The sequence below is a fragment of the Balaenoptera physalus genome (assembly GCF_965194825.1).
Source record: "Balaenoptera physalus genome assembly, chromosome: 11".
NCBI classification, from domain to species: domain Eukaryota; kingdom Metazoa; phylum Chordata; class Mammalia; order Artiodactyla; family Balaenopteridae; genus Balaenoptera; species Balaenoptera physalus.
The window spans coordinates 73,706,565-73,721,827 of record NC_138896.1 but is presented as its reverse complement, the minus strand read 5'-3'; the positions used below and the strand labels follow the sequence as shown (position 1 = coordinate 73,721,827).

The following is a 15,263-nucleotide window of genomic DNA, read 5'->3' as shown; positions in this document are numbered from 1 at the left end:
AGTTTGTACATGACCCTGGGTGACTTCCACATAATACTGACGTCATTCCCCTATTTAACAACTGCATACAAGGTATTATGTCATAAAGATGCATTGTAGTAGAACTGATTGCATTTTATACAAACTATTGCTTATACTTTTTTTTAAAAAAGTGTAGTTTTCTTTAAAGTGGAACAAAATGAATAGAACTCTAAATTCTGACTCTGGAATAACCGTTGAAGTTGGCCATTAGTTTTATGAGGAATAATATAAAATGTTTATTTTTTCCCCAATAGGTATCAGCATTATTTTGGGAGTGGCTGAGGGTGAGTTCTTTATTCATGATGCTGAAATTCAGAAGTCAGCACTTCAGATTATCATCAATTGTGTGTGTGGCCCGGATAACAGAATTTCTAGTATTGGCAAATTTATCTCTGGAACTCCTCGGAGAAAGCTGCCTCAGACTCCCAAAAGCGGTGAGCACACTCTGGCCAAGATGTGGAATGTGGTCCAGTCCAACAATGGCATCAAGGTGCTTCTGTCCTTACTTTCCATCAAGATGCCCATCACAGATGCAGACCAGATCCGGGCCCTGGCCTGCAAGGCCCTAGTGGGCCTGTCTCGCAGTAGCACTGTCCGGCAGATCATCAGCAAACTGCCTCTTTTCAGCAGCTGTCAAATCCAGCAACTGATGAAAGAGCCTGTGCTACAGGACAAGCGCAGTGACCATGTCAAGTTCTGCAAGTATGCTGCTGAGCTCATTGAACGGGTGTCAGGAAAGCCACTTCTCATTGGCACTGATGTGTCCCTGGCACGACTGCAGAAAGCAGATGTTGTTGCCCAGTCAAGGATCTCCTTTCCTGAGAAAGAGCTGCTTCTGCTGATACGAAACCATCTCATTTCTAAAGGGCTTGGGGAGACAGCAACTGTGCTGACTAAAGAGGCTGACCTGCCCATGACTGCTGCCTCCCATTCTTCTGCCTTCACCCCAGTCACTGCTGCTGCTTCTCCTGTTTCTCTTCCCCGTACCCCTCGCATCGCCAATGGCATTGCAACTCGACTGGGCAGCCATGCTGCTGTGGGTGCCTCTGCCCCTTCTGCCCCCACTGCTCATCCTCAGCCACGGGCCTCCCAGGGTTCACTAGCTCTGCCTGGCCCGTCTTATGCAGGCAACTCCCCTTTGATTGGTAGGATCAGTTTTATCAGAGAGAGGCCATCACCCTGCAATGGCAGGAAAATCAGAGTGTTGCGGCAGAAGTCGGACCATGGCGCCTACAGCCAAAGCCCAGCCATAAAGAAGCAGTTGGACAGACATCTTCCTTCCCCACCTACGCTGGACAGTATCATCACAGAATATCTTAGAGAGCAACATGCTCGCTGCAAGAACCCAGTTGCCACCTGCCCACCTTTCTCTCTCTTTACTCCTCACCAATGTCCTGAGCCAAAACAGAGGCGGCAAGCGCCAATAAACTTTACCTCAAGGCTAAACCGCAGGGCATCATTTCCAAAGTATGGAGGGGTGGATGGCGGATGCTTTGATAGGCACCTTATCTTTAGCAGGTAAGGAGAGGTTACCTCACTTCCTGGGAATTGGAATGATTTTTCTATTTAAGTCAAAGTATGTGGGCAATATCAGCATAAAGTAATTAGTCCAGAAAACCATCTGTTGGCCTGAAATACCAGGAATTATCACTGTGTGAATACATGAGCAATGTGACTATACCCCCTTTAGTCAACCATGGGTTCCTCGTGTGATTATTGGCAATATGTTGTTAAGATACTGTGTTCTTACTATAACTAGTATGTTTTCTAGAACCCATGCAACAATCTGTCCCTAACTAGGCTCTCAAGTTTGTTTTTGTGCTGGTCCAAGTTGTCTCCTCTTCTCATTCCTTAAAAATCTTAAGTGAAGGTCATGATATCCCAGGTTTTACACATGGGAATTTTTGTTATTGCTAAAATTTTTAAGTGAAGGTCATTTTCTCTCTTTTAAAATGAAGATGAACCACTGAAGGTCACTGATATTTTGGAAGAACCCATTTGAAACATAAATGCTTTGTTTTTCCTTCTGTCCTTCTAACAAGAGTTTTCTTTTTCTGAGTCCTTGCCTGTTCTTTGTCTCTGATTCTCTTTTGTTTGCTTAGGTTCCGTCCTATTTCAGTGTTCCGGGAAGCCAATGAGGATGAGAGTGGCTTCACCTGTTGTGCATTCTCAGCACGAGAGCGGTTCTTGATGCTTGGCACCTGCACTGGGCAATTGAAGCTCTATAATGTGTTTAGTGGACAGGAGGAGGCCAGCTATAACTGTCACAACTCAGCTATCACACACCTCGAACCTTCCAGGGTAAAGGTCCCTTCCTAGGTTATTCTCAGTCATTCTTCTAGGATAGGTTGGTAAACTGTGGGCTTGTGGTCTGACTGGTTGCCTGTATTTGTGCATAAAGTTTTATTGGAACACAGCTATGCTCGTACGTTTATGTATTGTCATGGCTACTTCTATGCTACCACGACAGAGTTGAGTACTGTAGTTGCATGCAACACAGACCATATGGCCTGCATAAACCTAAAGTATTTACTGTCTGGCCCTGTGTTTGCCAACCCTTGTTCTAAGACCTGAACATAGATAGATTTTTAATTTGCTTCATTTGGAAACAGAGATTATCAACTATGACCACTAAAGTTTTCTTTTTGTGTTGGAAGGAAATCTCAAAGTACTGTGAATTTTTAGGAGAACAAGCATATGATTCCAGTGGTAGTTCACAGTTTATTAACACTATTCTATGGATGAAATTGATGCCTTTGCTGTTTCTAAAAGTCAAGACTGTTAAGATGACAAGAATAATTTTCCTAATTTTAAAGTGAAGGAGATTGACCTTTTATTGGGCTTTCTCTTTGAAAAGCCTTTAAGAATCCTTAGCTAGGAAGTCTAACAACTGTTTCCAGTTGACTGATATTTCAGATGAGAGAGATGGAGAAATATGGCCAAATATTAAGAAAGGAGGAACCATCTTTGACATCTTTCCAAGTGTCGCATCCCCCCACCCCCCGCCTTGGAACTATTATATTTTAGGAGGATTTAATATTCTCTTAAATTCAGTTATTTTTTAGGACATAGGAGGTACATGTTACTTAAGTCCTAGCAGCTTCTGACCATTTCTTGGTTCCTAAAAGTTTGTTTTCTTTATAATCCAACAATATATTTTATATTTTAGAATGCTAATGGAAGATGGCATTTATATAAACACATGATTACCCACCTTGGGCCTCCCATCTTCTTTTAGGACGGGTCCTTGCTGCTGACATCTGCTACTTGGAGCCAGCCTCTGTCTGCACTTTGGGGAATGAAATCAGTATTTGATATGAAGTATGTATCTACTTTTATCACCTAGTCTCTCTGTTTTACAATTTATCCCCTTCATCTGATTCTTTGATTTAAAGGCTTTTGGGAAGAAGAGGAATGCTATAAGTTATATTGCTGACTTCTCTCTTCCTCATCTGTGGTACATGTTTAATAAGATTTTATTTTTCTTAATTCCTGGGTTTTCTTACCAGGTATATACATTCCCATCACTCAGCAGACCCTTCACTAATCCAGAATGGCACATCTGCGTATTTTCTCACGTTCACATGTGTACATTGCTGTCTTTGCTGGAGCATATTTCAAAGGCACATGTACCCTGTTAGCCATTTCTTTAACCAGGTAGTTTCCATTAATTGTTTTGGATCTGCTTGGACAAACTGGTGGAGGGGATTTTTGTTTTAATCTTATGTGTACAATTTTTTCCTCTTTGGGAGCTGAGAATCTTAGGTGAGTATAGTCAGGCAAGAGGCTGAGGATCACGTTATTTTCAGTCAGTTGAATAATTATGTCCCAAAGGTCAGTTACATCAGTACTTCTGTTGTTTGTTCATAGGCATTCCTTCACAGAAGATCACTATGTTGAGTTCAGTAAGCACTCTCAGGATCGGGTCATAGGCACAAAAGGAGACATTGCCCATGTAAGTACTTGAGAATCCACTTCTTTCAAGTGATTTGTCTATTTGTTTATACTGAAATTTTCTGGACTGAGTGTGAGGACTTCAAGTCCTGTGGGTGACGAGAAATTACTCAGTGATATTCTTTCCAGATAGAATCTGGAAGTGTAATGAAGTAATTCTGAGCTATATGGGAAAAATGTGAAAAGAACTTAATCTGACAATTTGAGAACTATTTCATTAGCAGAGCAGATATTTTCAAACACTAAGTTTTAGATGAAATAAAGTCCCTGCCTTTATGGAGCCTCACTGGGGAGACAATGAATAAAGAAGCAAATATATAGTATGTCAGGTGGTAAGTGCTGCCAAGGAAAAGAAAGCAGGGTAAGAGGTAGGAAGTGCTTGGTTGTGGTGTGGGGGACTTCCCTTTTTATCTAGGAAATCAGTGTCACTGATTGGGTAATGTTTAAGCAGCGTCTTGAAGGAAGTGTGGGCATCATGCAAATGTCTGGGGAAAAGTGATCTAAGATGGGGAATGGCAAGGGGAAAGCCCTTACTTGGGAGGTGGGAGGAAGAAGGTGGGGTAAGAGCTGAGGTCAGTGGTGGGGCATAGCATGTAGCCTCTTGCAATGTGTTGTTTAAGACCTTTGACTTTTCCTCTGAGTGAGATGCAGACACTGGAGGGTGAGCAAGAAAGCACATGACTGGATGTAAAGTTCCTAAAGTGTGAGTCTGGTTTCTGTGAGAAAGCAAGAGGAGGCTTTCCAGTTAGGAGGGTGTTGTGCCAGCTAATATGTGAGAGCTGCAGTGGGGCTGTGCCTAGGTGGGCGTGGTGGAGGCAATGAGAAGTGATGCAGCTGGGCCCTGGGGTTTTGGATACATGGAGTTTGTGATTCTCTTAGACACTCAAATAGGGAATAGGCAGTTGAATATACAAATTGGGGGTTCAGGAGAAAAGTCTGGGGTGGGAGATATAAATATGGAAGTTGTTCACTTGTCGACAGTATGAACCGTGAACTTGGATGAGATCATTCAGGAGGCTAGAGAAGAGAAGTGTGAGGACAGAGTCCTGGCATGTGCTCGTATTTAGAAGTTGCCCGTGTGAGAAGGAACTTGGGAAGGAGAACAAAGAGTGTGGCCAGTTAGGTAGCAGGAGACCTCAGGAAAAAGATGTGCTCTAAAAGGCAAGGGAAGACTCTTTTGAGGAAGGATTGATCTCCTGGGTCAGAAACTGCTGATAGGTTGCATAAGATGAGAATTGAGGGAATTCCCTGGCGGTTCATTGGTTAGGACTCTGGGCTTTCACTGCTGAGGGCTGGGGTTCGATCACTGGTCGGGGAACTAAGATTCTGCAAGCTGTGTGGCGTGGCCAAAAAAAAAAAAAAAGAATGCGAATTGAGAAGTGACCTTTGACTAACCATGTGGAGGTCATTGTTAACCATGTCAGGAGCTAGTTCTGTGCACTGGGATGAAAAATCTGATTAGAGTGGGTTCACGAGAGAACAGGAGAGAAGTGGAGACACTGAGTATAGACAAGTCTTTTGAAGTATTTTGCTGAAAAATAAAGAGAAGAGGCGATAGTAGCTTGAGGTGGGGGATATGGAGTGGTGAAGGGAGGGTTTCTCCCAAACTTAATTTGAAAATGTTAAAATATATAGAAGAGTTGAAATAGTAGTACACGTAACTACCACCTAGATTCATCAGTTTAGTATTTTGCCATAGTTTCTTTCTGTGTAAATATGTGTGTTTTTCTGAATCATAGAAAGTAAGTTGCAGACATTTTATCCCTAACTCTTATAACATGTATATCCTAGCAATAATGACATTTTATTACATAATCACTCTGTTATCAAATATAAGAAAATTTATAGTAATTCCCGAATATCATCTAATATCCATCCCATACTCAGTTTTCCCGATTGTTCCTGATGTGTTTGGTTTCAAATGTTTTTTTTTTTTTTTTTTTGAACCAGGATCCAGCCAAGATTCATATATTGCATTTGGTTGTTATGTCTCACTAATGTTTTAAAGCCAAGAACCATTTCTCCAGTTTTCATGACATTGACTTTTGAAGAGACCAGGCTAGTTGTCTTGTCCCACGATCTGGATTTGTTTGTTTCCTTGTGGTGTCTCCCTATTTGTTCCTCTATTAAAGGAGGATTTTTTAAAAAGATTGGCTATATTACAGCATGTCTGTAAGCTGATGGGAAAGATCTGGTCTCTGCATGGGTTGCACATTGTAGACTTTGGATAGTATATTGAGAGATTTTAAGGAGAAAAGGGCATTTCGTTGATGCCTTTCTCCAAAAAGTAACCTATAAGAGTATTCTATGAGTAATGTTGGTTAGTCCACATGGAGAGTTTCTCAGTTTCAGTCTTAGAAACATTTTCTGTTTCTTGAAAGTGGGATGGGGAAGAAGAGGGTTTTCTTATCCCTATTGCAGTCTCACTTCTTATTTTCTTACTTGTGGCAAAGAGACTTTTCAAACCTTGAATGGGAACCAAAGTACATAAACTTTGCTTGTATGGGTGTGGTCTTCCTATTTTCCAGTTATTTTCAATGTTAGGCCTTTTATAATTTTGATGGGCTTTGGAAAGCGTGAGAGATATTTTACGCAGCTTCTGTTTGAATTTGTCAGTGGATGGATTCGTCTGATTTTTCTCTTCCCACCCCTTCTTCTCTAAAGATTTATGATATTCAGACTGGCAACAAGCTGTTGACTCTGTTTAACCCAGATCTTGCCAACAACTACAAGAGGAACTGTGCCACCTTTAATCCTACAGATGATCTTGTCTTAAATGATGGCGTCCTCTGGGATGTCCGCTCTGCACAGGCCATCCACAAGTTTGACAAGTTCAACATGAACATCAGTGGCGTTTTCCATCCGAATGGGCTGGAGGTCATCATTAATACTGAGATTGTATCCTTTATGCCCATGTCTTAATTGCCATTTGTTACCTAGTTTGTAATGTAGAAATTATTTATCTTTCTACCAATACCTGGTCGAAGTATCCACACAGGTAAATAACCTGGTTTTTTTCCTTTGGTTTGAAGTATTATTGAATCTCTAGTGGATTCTTGTTGATATTGGTAATTATCGTTGACTTTTACTAGCATGTTTTCTTTGTATTGGGAAGTGACCAGATTACTCCCTCCCACTTCCCCAGGTGTCAGATTGACTTTTATCTGTCTTCAGAAGGATTTTACTTTTGCTCTATAGAAATCACACATAAGAGTAAAAAGAAGTGCTACTATTGGGAGAGAGGGAGCTCATGTAGTTTTTATGTATATGAGGATATCATAGGAGATTTTCAGGGTCATTATTCAGTAATATGCATTCTACATGCTTTTGCTTTATCTTGATCTTGTTGACTTTTAAAGCATTAATACCTAGAAGGAGGGGAAAAGAAAGTGGTATTTCAGAATTTCCCTCATGAGGTTAAATAAGTTTTGGGGAAAATAGTTTTCCTTGACCTTTCCCCTCCTAGTGGGACCTTCGTACTTTCCATCTTTTACACACAGTTCCTGCTCTAGATCAGTGTCGCGTGGTGTTCAACCACACAGGGACAGTGATGTATGGAGGTAATAAACTTTTCACTTTTCATTATTCTCTTTCTCCCTTCTCTCCCCACTCATTTAATTTGATACTTCCTATTTAGAAATATCTGTCAAATGTGAATTGAAAAACATTTCAAAGTTGTAACATAAAAGATAAAATAATAGTACAAATGGTGACAAAATTTGTTGATGAGAATAATGTTAGAGTGGAGGGCCACTGGCTTTGAAGATAACAAGTAAATCTTGTACAGAAAGAAATTTCATGAGTAATTTACCATGCGTATCATGATGAACTTAAAGAAAAACCTTTTTCGTCTTGTGATTTTTGTACGCTTAACAGCTGTTGGAAGCTAGATGAGAGGTTGAGGATATTGTTTGGTTATGCAAGGAGGATGCTTTGAGAGGAATTTACTACAGGGAAACTCTCTGAAGTCTTGATTGTCCATTAATATTTTCTGCAGTTGTGAATAGGGGATGTTTCTGATTCTAATAGTATTTTGCTTCCCTTTCCCATTTCCCCTTTCCGTCCCAACTAGCTATGTTGCAGGCAGATGATGAAGATGACTTAATGGAAGAGAGGATGAAAAGCCCTTTTGGATCATCCTTCCGAACATTTAATGCAACTGATTACAAACCTATCGGTAAGTGTGAAGGTCAGGTATTGATGATTTTGCCTTGTTTTGGTGTTCCTTATTTAAGATCCTCCATTTTCTGAGAGAATTATAATTTTTCTGCTTTTGAAAAGCAGAGGAGTTAGGGAAATATTTATGAACAGTCACCTTGAATTCCTTTAACAGAAAGGCTGGTTTTAAGATCACAGCAGTAGTCTAGTCCTGAGTCTTGTCACATTCTGTTTTCCAGCGACCATTGATGTGAAACGGAACATTTTTGACCTATGTACAGACACCAAAGACTGCTATCTTGCTGTCATCGAGGTAAAGGGAGCTAGAAGAAATCCTACTGTTTTATTCTGATATTTAAGATCATTTTCAACTTATACTCCAGACATTTTTGTCTGTTAATGTGTTCTAAAGATGATGCATTTCTGGTGATAGATTATGATAATCTACTCATCTGATGGGGAGATACACAGTATAAGAGAAGTAGGGAAATCCTGATATACAGCATTGTGGAGCGTCCCATCTCCTATTATCCTGGACTCACACTGTCATCCCTTTCTTAGAGGAGTCAATCTTTCTCTAGAACGTACTTGGAACAGTGTTGTTCCCAGGGATGGTGGTCTCTCCCTTGCTGTCCAGGCCTTCTCATCCTGTTTTTCTTTCCCTCTCTGTGTCCTAGGCATAACATTTTCAGAATCAGTTCAAGAATTTTGGGTATTGGAAGCTTTGATAGTTACAGGGTCAAGGTGTGTGAGTGCCAGTCATAGCTGAGGTGTGGATATGGGCCTTCTAAAAACTAACTTCTTGTGGACTGGGTGTTCTATTTCAGAACCAAGGCAGCATGGAGTCTCTGAACATGGACACGGTGTGCAGGCTGTATGAAGTAGGCAGGCAGCGTCTGGCAGAGGATGAGGATGAAGAGGAGGACCAGGTTAGTGGTCTTTGAAATTTCTTTCTGCTGAATAATGCTTTATTAGAAATTATGCATTTCTGCTTTTAGTTATAGGGTTTTTCTTTTCTTTTCTTTTTTTTTTTTTTTAAGATTTTTGCTATAGGGGTGTTTGCTACCTGTTAGCATATTCTGAAGGCCTGTCATGTGTCCTTGATCACTGAAACTCATTAGAAGAAAGCAGATTTTTATTATTACAAGACTTTAAGGAGTATCTGATAGTCCTGTGAGTTCCATTTATAGATTAATTTGCAGGTCAGCAATCTCTGATTTTGTTTTAGAGATTTCCTTGTACTCAACCTCAAAACCAGTGCCCTGTCTGGCTTCAGGATAAGCAGGCCCCCATTTTCTCAATGTCAATACAAAACCGAAAAGTCACTCTGCTGAGCTGGATCATAGAAATGGCTTAACCTCTATAAAGTTCTGGTTTGCATTTTCTCAGTTTTATGGCATAGTCTATTTTCAGAGTATAGAATGGAGCTTACAGGTAAAGAGAAGATATTGATGCTTTTGAGAAATTAAGCATTTATAAAATGTGGGTAGATGGTATCATGTCTCAGAATCTTAGCTTTTCCTTTTTTATAGGGGATTTTAATTTATGGTCATGTTATGCTAGGTGCTTGTCTGTGTGGTGTGTCAGTTGATGTCAGTTATGAAGAGTTTCTTAAACTTCTGAGTTTCAGCAGATCTTTCCTGTCTACTAGGCTCACACCACATTCTTTTTCTAAGGATATACTCTCTTGGCCCGATTCTCCAGACAAATCTGAGAAATGTATATTGCTGAGTAATATAAAGTTGAAAATGAACGACTAGGTTTTTACATATTTGTTGTAGATAATAAAGCAGATAAAATATCTTTTTTCCAGATCTTGGATTCATTTCTGTTTTTTCTTCCACTATGGTGTTGCTTGGTCTTGGTGCTCTATATCCTCTTTAAGGGCACAGAAGTGCCCTGAGTGAGGGCAGGGGCCACCATAGGACAAGAGGAAGCACACTTTCTTCTTTTTGCCCTGCCATTGCTCTCTCATCCTCACCCCTCCCCTATTCTTTGGTAAATCGTGCTCAATGGTTAGGGCTAATGGAATATCTTTCTGTTAGCATTCTTCCCCAGCAGCTTATATTTAAGATTTAAAATAATTTTTAAGAGCAAAATTTTTGAAAGTGGTAATTCTAAAAGTTTTTTTTTCGTGCAAGTCTAATACTATGGGCCAGTGACTCATGTTTTTTTCTGACAGGACTTAGTACTGACTAAGCAAGGGTGATTTGTTGTGCCAGTTTGAGATTTAGGTATGTGTTCCACTATCGGGCTTTATAGGTTATGAACCTCTACTTTCTCCTCTAAATTGAATCCTTGAGTAAACCCTGTCACCTGGAATCAACAAGCTAAAACAGACTCACCTTACAGTCCTCTGTGTATACTCTCTTGATCGCCACTGTCTCTGGTAGAATGTTCTAACTGGCTAAGTATGCATTTTATTAGAGCTCAGAGATAATTCATAATCCCAAGAAATGGGTTTCTGAGCAGAGTGAGGAGAGGAGACTTGTATGTATTTGGGGTTAGTGGTCACTGTGGGATCAGAGCAGAGCCTTGTGCAGGGCTTGCTTCTTGACCCAGAGGCATCCTGTGCCAGTGCTTCCCTCGTGGGATGCCCTCTTAGGGAGGGGCAGTTTCCCAGCTCTATCTTCCCTCTCTCCTCACACACAGATAAGATAGTCATGATCCTTGTTGGATACCATGGGGATATTATTTTATAAAGCACTTTACTGAAAATGACATCCTCAGTACAATAGTTTTTGTTTTTTCTTGGATAGACTTTATTTTTTAGAGCAGCTTTAGGTTCACAGCAAAATTGAGCAGAAGGTACAGAGATTTCCCATAAATGCACTGTCCCTGTATGCATAGCCTCCCCCATGATCAACATCCCACAGCACAGTGGTACATTTGTTACAAATGATGAACCTACACTGACACATCATTATCGCTTAGAGTCCATAGTTTACATTAAGGTTCATTCTTGGTGTTACACATTCTGTGGTTTGGACAAACATGATGTGTATCCACCATTGTAGTATTGTACATAGTAGTTTCACTGCTCTAAAAATCCTCTGCGCTCCACCGATTTATTCCTCCCTCCCCTCAGCCCCTGACAACCACTGATCTTTTTACTGTCTCTATAGTTTTGCCTTTTCCAGAGTGTCATATAGTTGGAATCATACAGAATGTAGCCTTTTCGATTGGCTTCTTTCATTGAGTAATATGCATTTAAGTTTGTTCCATATCTTCTCATGACTTGGTAGCTCATTTCATTTTAATGCTGAATACTATTCCATTGTTTGGGTATACCACAGTTTATTTATTCATTTACCTACTGAAGGACATCTTCATCGCAGTGTTGAATAGTTTTGGCAATTATGTTCTGGAGTAATTTGAATAAAGTTTTGGCAATTCAGAATAAAGCTCCTGTATCAACTATACCTCAAAAAAAAAAAATCAACATATTGTGTACCATGTGCAGGTTTTTGTGTGGACGTCAGTTTTCAACTCCTTTGTGTAAATACCAAGAAGTGTTATTGCTGGATCATATGGTAAAAGTATGTTTAGTTTTATAAGAAACTGCCGAACTATCTACCAGAGTGGCTGTACCATTTTGCATTTGTCATCAATGAATGAAAGTTCCTGTTGCTCCATGTACTCACCTGCATTAGGTGCTGTCAGTGTTTTGCATTTTGGTCATTTTAATAGATATGTAGTGGTCTCACTATTTAATTAAAAAATTAATAGACATTTATTCCTTTAGTTGAACAATCAAAATGTGTGGTTTAAGATTTTTTTGAGTGGAAAGGAATTTAGGTCTTGCAGTTTTGTTTTGGTTTTTTTTTTATTGAAGTATAGTTGATTTAAAATGTGTTAGTTTCAGGTGGACAGTAAAGTGATACAGTGATATTTAGTGATATATATTTTTTATATATATATATTCTTTTTCAGATTCTTTTCCATTATAGGTTATTGCAAGATATTGAATATAATTCCCTTTGCTTATGCAGTAGTTCCTTAGTGTTCATCTGTTTTCTATATAGTAGTGTATATCTATTAATCCCGAACTCCTAATTTATCCTTCACCCTTTCCCCTTTGGTAACCGTAAGTTTGTTTTCTATGTCTGTGAGTCTGTTTCTGTTTTGTAAATAGTTCATTTTTATCTTTTTTTTAGATTCCACATGTAAGTGATATGATAGGTCATATGATATTTGTCTTTTTCTGACTTACTTCACTTACTATGATAATCTCTAGGTCCATCTATGTTGCTGCAAATGGCATTTTGTTCTTTTTTATGGCTAAGTAATATTCCATTGTATATGTGTACCACATCTTCTTTATCCATTCATCTTTTGATGGCTGTACTTAGGTTGCTTCCATGTCTTGGCTGTTGTAAATAGTGCTGCTGTGAATGAATATCGGGGCACATATATCTTTTTGAATTAGAATTTTCATCTTTTCTGGATATATGCCCAGGAGTGGGATTGCTGGATCACACGGTGACTCTGTTTTTAGGTTTTTTTTCTTTTTTTTTAAGATTTATTTTTTATTTATGTATTTATTTTTGGCTGCATCAGGTCTTTGTTGCGGCATGCGGGATCTTCATTGAGGCATACAGGATCTTTTGTTGCGGTGTGCGGACCTCTCTCTAGTTGGCGTGTGGGTTTTCTCTTCTCTAGTTGTGGTGTGCAGGCTCCAGGGCGCATGGGCTCTGTAGTTGTGGCACACGGGCTCTAGAGCGTGTGGGCTCTGTAGTTTGCAGCATGTGGGCTCTCTTGTTGAGGTGCATGAGCTCAGTATTTGTGGTGTGCAGGCTTAGTTGCCTCACGGCATGTGGGATCCTAGTTCTCTAACTAGGGATCAAACCTGCATCCCCTGCATTGTAAGGCGGATTCTTTACCACTGGACCACCAGGGAAGTCCCTATTTTTAGTTTTTTAAGGAACCTTCATACTGTTCTCCATAGTGGCTGCACCAACAGTGTAGGAGAGTTCCTTTTTCTCCACATCCTCGCCAGCATTTATTCTTTGTAGACTTTTTGATGATGGCCATTCTGACCGGTGTGAGGTGATACCTCATTGTAGTTTTGATTTTCATTTCTCTAATAATTAGTGATGTTGAGCATCGTTTCATGTGCCTGTTGGCCATCTGTATGTCTTTGCAGAAATGTCTGTTTAGGTCTTCTGCACATTTTTTGATTGGGTTGTTTGTTTTTTTGATACTGAGCTGTATGAGCTGTTTGTATATTTTGGAAATGAAGCCCTTGTTTGTCACATCATTTGCAAATATTTTCTCCTAGTCTGTAGGTTGTCTTTTCATTTTGTTTCCCATATAATGCCTTCTTTTTTTCTTTTTTTTTTAAAGAACTAACATTTATTGTTTATTTATTTATTTATTATTTTTTGGGTGCGTTGGGTCTTCATTGCTGTGCACAGGCTTTCTCTAGTTGCGGCGAGTGGGGACTACTCTTCGTTGTGGTGCGCAGGCTTCTCACTGCAGTGGCTTCTCTTGTGGAGCATGGGCTCTAGGCGTGAGGGCTTCAGTAGTTGTGGCACGTGGGCTCAGTAGGTGTGGCTCACGGGCTCTAGAGCGCACGCTCAGTAGTTGTGGCGCATGGGCTTAGTTGCTCCGCAGCATGTGGGATCTTCCTGGACCAGGGCTCAAACCCGTGTCCCCTGCATTGGCAGGTGGATTCTTAACCACTGCGCCACCAGGGAAGCCCTAATGCCTTTCTTTATCTCTAGTAACTTTCCTTGGTGTGAGGTTCTTTGTCTGAAATTAATATCGCTACCCTGGCTTTCTTTCTTTCTCTCTTTCTTTCTCTTTCTCTCTTTTTGTTTTTTGGTGGCACCACATGCCTTGTGGGATCTTAGTTCCCCAACCAGGGATCAAACCTGGGGCCTCAGCAGTGAAACTGCCAAGTCCTAACTACTGGACCACTAGGAAATTCCCTATCCTGGCTTTCTTTTGATTCATGTTAGCATGGTATAGAGTTCTCTGTCCTTGTAGTTTTTTTTTATTAAGATTTTTTTTTTGATGTGGACCATTTTTAAAGTCTGTATTGAATTTGTTAGAATATCACTTCTGTTTTATGTTTTGGTTTTTTGGCTGCGAGGCATGTGGGATTTTCGCGTCCTGACCAGGGATCGAACCCGCACACCCTACATTGGAACGTTAAGTCTTAACCACTGGACTGCCAGGGAAGTCCCATGGCCATTTAGTTTTAATCTATATGTGTCTATATTTAAAGTGGGTTTCTTATAGACAACATGTAGTTGAGTCTTATTTATTGATCCACTCTGATTATGTCTCTCTTTTAATTGATGCATTTGGAACATTGACATTCAAAGTAATTATTGATATAGTAGGATTAACATCTACCATATTTGTTACTTTTTCTGTTTGTTCTTTGCTCCTGTTTTTGTCTTCCATTCTTCTTCTGCTTTTTGTGTTTTTTTGTTTTTTTGTTTGGCCACGCTGTGCAGCTCGTGGGATCTTAGTTCCCCAACCGGGGATTGAACCCTGGCCCAGGGCACTGAAAGCTCAGAGTCCTAACCACTGGACCGCCAGGGAATTCCTTTTTGTGGTTTTAATTGAGTATTTTATAGGATTCCCCTCTCTTCTTTATTAGCATATTAGTTATACATTTTTTTTTTAACTTTCTTTAGTGGTTACCCTAGAGGTTGCAGTGTACTTTTACAAGTAATCCAAGTCCACTTTCAAATAGCACTGTATCTCTTCATGAATAGTGCAAGTAACTTATGATAACAAAATCTGTAGTCCTAATTCTTTCCTCCTATCCCTTGTTTCATTGCTGTCATTCATTTTACTTATATAAAAGCATACATAATTGAATACATTGTTGGTATTATTATTTTAAACAAACTATTATTTTGAACAAAAATCAGTTAAGAATAAGAAAAATAAAATGTTTATTCTACCTTCAATTATTCCTTCTCCAGTGATCTTCCTTAATATATTCAGAGTTTCTAACTTTTTTTAAAATTATTAATTAATTAATCAATTAATTTTTTTTTGGCTGTGTTGGGTCTTCGTTTCTGTGCGAGGGCTTTCTCTAGTTGCGGCGAGTGGGGGCCACTCCTCATCGCGGTGCATGGGCCTCTCACTGTCACAGCCTCTCTTGTTGC

General features: G+C 39.8%; 1 protein-coding gene across 7 annotated transcripts in view; it reads left to right on the top strand.

Annotated features, from left to right (window-relative positions):
- The window catches only part of DCAF1 (DDB1 and CUL4 associated factor 1), an 87,536-nt gene that overhangs the window by 55,210 nt on the left and 17,063 nt on the right, over positions 1–15,263 (top strand). For 6 of the 7 annotated variants that reach the window (XR_014251234.1, XM_082414883.1, XM_082414882.1 and 3 more), the window contains 9 exons: positions 276–1,539; positions 2,124–2,322; positions 3,260–3,342; positions 3,892–3,976; positions 6,640–6,873; positions 7,442–7,535; positions 8,048–8,152; positions 8,373–8,446; positions 8,961–9,062. Coding sequence is in view for 6 of the 7 variants with exons in the window: in XM_082414883.1 (XP_082271009.1) it covers positions 276–1,539; positions 2,124–2,322; positions 3,260–3,342; positions 3,892–3,976; positions 6,640–6,873; positions 7,442–7,535; positions 8,048–8,152; positions 8,373–8,446; positions 8,961–9,062 (2,240 nt within the window). In the remaining variant the exon portion in view is untranslated. The remainder of the gene's footprint in view (positions 1–275; positions 1,540–2,123; positions 2,323–3,259; positions 3,343–3,891; positions 3,977–6,639; positions 6,874–7,441; positions 7,536–8,047; positions 8,153–8,372; positions 8,447–8,960; positions 9,063–15,263) is intronic. The other variant, XM_082414885.1, reaches the window with a different exon arrangement.